At 45.3% G+C, this 5,264-nt stretch overlaps 1 protein-coding gene across 2 annotated transcripts; it reads left to right on the top strand.

Moving 5' to 3' along the window:
- The first annotated feature begins 308 nt into the window (after positions 1 to 308).
- On the top strand, positions 309 to 5,227 carry LOC122764369 (rac GTPase-activating protein 1-like). 2 transcript variants are annotated; one of them, XM_044018553.1, is made up of 13 exons: positions 309 to 372; positions 651 to 752; positions 1,006 to 1,208; positions 1,299 to 1,438; positions 1,991 to 2,063; positions 2,155 to 2,208; positions 2,300 to 2,398; positions 2,473 to 2,617; positions 2,721 to 2,866; positions 4,111 to 4,272; positions 4,376 to 4,471; positions 4,836 to 5,034; positions 5,112 to 5,227. In XM_044018553.1, the coding sequence occupies exons 2-13, from the start codon at positions 662 to 664 to the stop codon at positions 5,219 to 5,221; spliced, it is 1,518 nt and encodes a 505-aa protein (XP_043874488.1). In that variant the 5' UTR covers positions 309 to 372; positions 651 to 661; the 3' UTR covers positions 5,222 to 5,227. The 2 variants fall into 2 exon arrangements, with proteins under 2 accessions (XP_043874488.1, XP_043874487.1); XM_044018552.1 differs by having other exon boundaries at positions 4,791 to 5,034.
- The last annotated feature ends 37 nt before the right edge of the window (positions 5,228 to 5,264 follow it).

Raw genomic sequence — 5,264 nt, 5'->3', positions numbered from 1 at the left:
TGTTTGTTGTTGTATTATTTTTATTTTCTTTTATTTATCTTTCTATTTAGCACTTCTCCTTCTTTCCTTCATTTTAAACGTGTTGTTTGTCTGTGTCGTTCATACGAGGTGTGATTTACTTTGTGTAGTGGAGTTGTGTTTATGTGACTTTGTCATCTTTCTTATGTTAATTAAGCTTTTAAAAAAACACACAACCTGCGGCACTGTCGCGTGCCACACTCCCGGGCAGAAGATGGCGCTCAAACACCAACGGACTGCGAGTCCCGAGGACAAGGAAAACGTGATGACGTCATAACAGACGCAGCTGATGGCCGCAGCTGTGCAAACGTTAGTGAGTGAGGACACGTGACCGCCGCGCGCTGCCGCTGCACCGTGAGTTTGTTTGTTTGTTTGTGAGTGATTAAACTCCCTGTGACGTCAGTCACGAGACAAACAGACTTGATTTATATATAAGTCTAAAAATAAACGGTGAATTAATGATGACTCAGCATAAACGCGAGTCTTCATTTAGTTAGTTTAGTTAGTGTCAATCATTATTTGATTAATTTTATATTTATTTTGTATCTTAGTTGTTTATTTCTTCACATTAGCTTTTAATTCACGCAGCACTTTGTGTTACATGATTGATGATGTCATCACTGTGACGTCAGAGGCAGCAGTGATGGGAGAATCTCGTGTGATGGTGGAGGAGCTGCTCGCTCTCTGTCTGCAGAGAATCAACATGGAGGAGAACTCTGTGAACACAGAGCTGGGTCAGAACACACACACGCACACGCACGCACACGCACGTCACATGATCACAACGTGTTTATCTCATTATATCACTGTTAGAATGAGGTTTGTAAGCCACGCCCACATCAAACCTCAGAGAGAAAACCAGTGATTTTAGCTGCAGGGACACAGGAGCTGCTGGTCCTCTGCTGCCTCATGTGGTCACTTTGTGTCACTGAGTTAAGTCTGTGTGTGTGTGTGTGTGTGTGTGTGTGCGCGCGTGTGTGTCCTCAGAGTTCGTTGCCGTGGTGAGGAACTTCGAGACGACGAGGAAGAAGTGGCTTCACGCCGAGCTGGAGCTGAAGAAATACAAAGAGCTGCTGGTGAAGTCAGACGTGGCTAAAGCTGCGCTGGAGGTCAAACTGAAACACGCTCGCAACCAGCTCGACGTCGAGATGAAGAAACGCTACAAGATCGAGGCCGACTACCAGTATCTGGTGAGGAGGAGGAGGAGGAGGCGACAAGACCACACGTTCACACTGATGATGTTGTTATTGTTGTTGTTGTTGTTGTTGTTGTTGTTTCAGCAGCGGCAGATGCAGCTCATGTGCGACATCCTCGTCCACGACAGTAAATCCAGCGCCTGTTTGAACGACGAGCAGAAATCACTGTTAGCAACGTTTGAGCATAAAACAGGAAACGTGACGCTGCACCGGAGCAACAAGAGGTACGTTCATCACCACGACAACGACAGCCACAACCACAGCAGCAACAACCACAACCACAGCAACCACAGCAACACAGCAACAACCAGCAGCATCAAAAAATAACAACCACAACAAACCACAGCAACAACAACAACAATAACCACCACAGCAACAGCAACAACCACAGCAACAACCACAGCAACAACCACGGCAACAACAACCGTCATCAAAGTTCAAAAGAAAACTACATTAAATACTAACTTTCAATTTGTTTTCAAAGTAAAAACATGAAAGTTTCAGATGAACTGATGAATGTTTCATGTGATAGACAAAGTGATGTAGATCTCAGCTTTGACCACAGGGTGTCGCCTTTGTCATTTATAGACGAGTTAAACTGAACCAAGTGGAGAAGTGACAGGGTTATGAATGTGTGAATGATGCTGTGAACATGTGAGTGATAGTTGTGATTGTGTGAATGTGAAGGGAGGAGTGAATGTTGCAAATCCTATGAGCATGTGAATATTGTGAACGTCTGAATGTGTGATAACACTTTCATGTGTTCATCTCTTCAGGTTGTCAGTGATCGATGAGTCGTCGTTTCTCTCTCACTCTGACATCAGCTACGATCGCACAGACGATGACGTGGTGAGAACATGATGCGGTGAAACTTCAGACGTTCACTTATAACTCAAAAATAATGAACAAGTTAAAATTAAACCTGTTTTCTCTGTTTCAGGATTTAGACTCGACTGCGATCAAACCTCTGCGATCTCGAGCCCGAGAAAGGAGGGTGAGCTACAGCTGCACCACCTCTTAGCATGTTTGGTTGTTGTGCTAACATTCAGATGTTGTTGTTGTTGTTGTTGTTGTTTTCTCTGCAGCGCTCGTCGATGGGTCCGGTTCTCAGTGTTCCGGTGGTGAAACGTGGGCGGGGCAGTAACGTGTCGTCCGAGCTGATGGAGAGAAAAACTGTGGAGAAGGTGAAGATTACAGTTGGTCACGTGACTCAGGATTAAGAGGTGGGTCATGTGACACTGTGTGTGTTGTGGCTCAGGAGGTGGAGACAGTGGTGAAGGCGTTGGTGACGACCCCAGACACCGGAGGTCAGATCCACATGGTTCTGGGAATCACTCAGGAGACGACGGAGAACCCACCGCGTACGTTCACTCAGGAGTGTGCGCTGTCAGTGGGCGGAGCCGGTGAGTCTCACAGTCGGTGACACTGTTGACGTCAGGGCCGTTACCATGACGACCTGATGAAATTGTGACGGCCAGAATACAAGCGTGGTGTTTGTGGTTTCAGATCAAACGTCCGTGTGGTTTCCTGACGACGAGACGATGGCGGAGCCTGAAACTGACGCCATGACGACGGAGCCGAGTGTTCTGGTTCGACCGGTTGTGACGTGCAGAGTCGAGAAGAACCCCAAACACGTGTTTGTGTCCAAAACGGTGAACTTACGTCACGGAAACAACCACGTCACATGTCACAGGAAACAACCACTTGTTGTTGTTTCATGTGTTGCGGTTGTTTCATGTGACGTGGTTGTTTCCATGACGTGGTTGTTTCATGTGACGAGGTTGTTTCATGTGTTGCAGATGTTTCATGTGACACAGTTGTTTCCATGACGTGGTTGTTTCATGTGACGCAGTTGTTTCATGTGACGCGGTTGTTTCATGTTCCATGTAGTATGATTGTTCCATGTGGCGATTGTTCATAACCAGCGGTTGTTTCCATGGCCTTGATTTGTTTATGTGACACGGTTGTTTCCATGGCGGTTGTTTTATGTGATCTTGATTGTTCCATGACGTGGTTGTTTCATGTAGCGCGGTTGTTTTCATGTGGCCGGTTGTTTCCATGGCGCGGTTGTTTCCGTAACGGTTGTTTCATGTGTGGCTGTTTCGTATTCGTGGATTTGTTTCATGTGACACGGTTGTTTCTTGACGCAGTTGTTTCGTAATATTCGCGGATGTTTTCATGTAGCGGTTGTTTCATGTGTTACAGATGTTCATGTGACGCAGTTGTTTCCATAGCGTGGAATTTGTTTCATGTGGCCTTGAGGATTGTTTTCATGTGTGGCGCATGGTTGTTTTCTTGTGGCTTGTGATTTGTTTCATGTAGCCTTGATTTGTTTTCATGTGGCTTGATTGTTCCATGTAGCGGTTGTTCCATAGCCTTGATTTGTTTTCATGTAGCCTTGATTGTTCGTATAGCGTGGTTATTTCCAGCAGCGGTTGTTTTATGTAGCTGCCAGTTGTTTCCATAGCTTGTGATTTGTTTATGTGATGCGGTTGTTTCCATGGCGTGGTTGTTTCATGTAGCGCAGTTGTTTCATGTGGTAGCCGGTTGTTTCCATGGCCGGGTTGTTTCCATGGCGTGGTTGTTTCATGTGTGGTGGCTGTTTCATATTCTGTGATTTGTTTCATGTATTACGGTTGTTTTCCTGTAGCCTTGATTGTTTTCATGGCCTTGATTGTTTCCTGTAACCTTGATTTGTTTTCCTGTGTATGATTTGTTTCACATAAGCGTTGTTTCATGTAGTAGCGTTGTTTTCATGTATTGTGAGTTGTTTTCCATGTGTGATTGTTTCCTGTAGTGGTTGTTGTTCCTTAGCGGTTGTTTCCATGACGTGGTTGTTTCATGTGACGCGGTTGTTTCCATGACGTGGTTGTTTTGTGTGACGTGGTTCCTGCAGGTGATCCGGCCAGAGACGTGTTTGCCGTGCGGGAAGAGGATCCGCTTCGGGAGGATGGCGGTGAAGTGCAGGAGCTGCCGCGCAGTCGCTCACCCCGAGTGTAAACACAAGTTCATCGGCGACTGCTCGTCTGCAGCAGGAGGTACAGGTCACATGACACAGGTCTGTGTTTGTACCACCTTTATGTAACACAGCAGAGGGGCGTGGCTTACCCACCCCCTAATTTAAATGACAGTAACTCATTTACATAAACGTTTCCTGTCAGGATCTATTGGAGAGTTTTGCTCCGCCCACTCATCCGCGAGTCCCTCGCCTGATCATCGAGTGTGTGAGTGAGATCGAGAGGCGGGGCCTGGATGAGGTGAACACATGAATGCTAATGCTGTTGGAACTCTAGTTACTGTGGTTAATATCAATATAAATCCAGTCAATGCTGTAATAAGTATTTAGTTAATGTTAATTAATGTTTTAATTCCTAATTTCTTATTCTTCTTCTTATTATTATTATTATTATTATTATTAATAATAATAATAATAATAATAATAATAATAATAACTAAGTAATGATTAGTTATAGTTAAGTAATGAGTAGTTAGTGCTATTCTACATCAGTCAAGTTTGTTAAAACCGTTATTAACATTATCTTTATGGACTCTATTTCCATCACTTACATGTGTCAGGTGTTGAGTTTGTCTGTGTCTGTCCTTTGTCTCCGTCGTCCTCAGCGAGGACTGTACCGCGTCCCCGGCGGCGAGCGTCTGGTGAAGGAGCTCAGAGATCGTTTCCTTCAGGGAAAAACTGCGCTCATGTTGAGTAAAGTGTCCGACGTCCACGTCCTCTGTGGACTGTTGAAGGACTTTCTGAGGAAACTCAAGGAGCCGCTCGTCACCTTCAAGCTGCACAGGACGTTCATGGAGGCCTCAGGTTACCATGGCAACGCTTCCACCTTAATAATGTTAAATTATTATTTTTGTTTTTTTAAATCCACTTCACCGTTTCAGAACTGCCTGATGAAGACAGCAGCTCAGCCGTCGTCTACCAGGCCATCGCTGAACTCCCCAAAGCCAACAGAGACACTCTGGCTTTTCTCATGCTGCACTTACACAAGTGAGACACACACACACACACACACACACACACACACACACACACAC

This window comes from Solea senegalensis, unplaced genomic scaffold (genome assembly GCF_019176455.1).
Source record: "Solea senegalensis isolate Sse05_10M unplaced genomic scaffold, IFAPA_SoseM_1 scf7180000017377, whole genome shotgun sequence".
NCBI classification, from domain to species: Eukaryota; Metazoa; Chordata; class Actinopteri; order Pleuronectiformes; family Soleidae; genus Solea; species Solea senegalensis.
The sequence above is the reverse complement of the archived record's forward strand: the minus strand, read 5'-3'. Positions and strand labels throughout refer to the sequence as shown.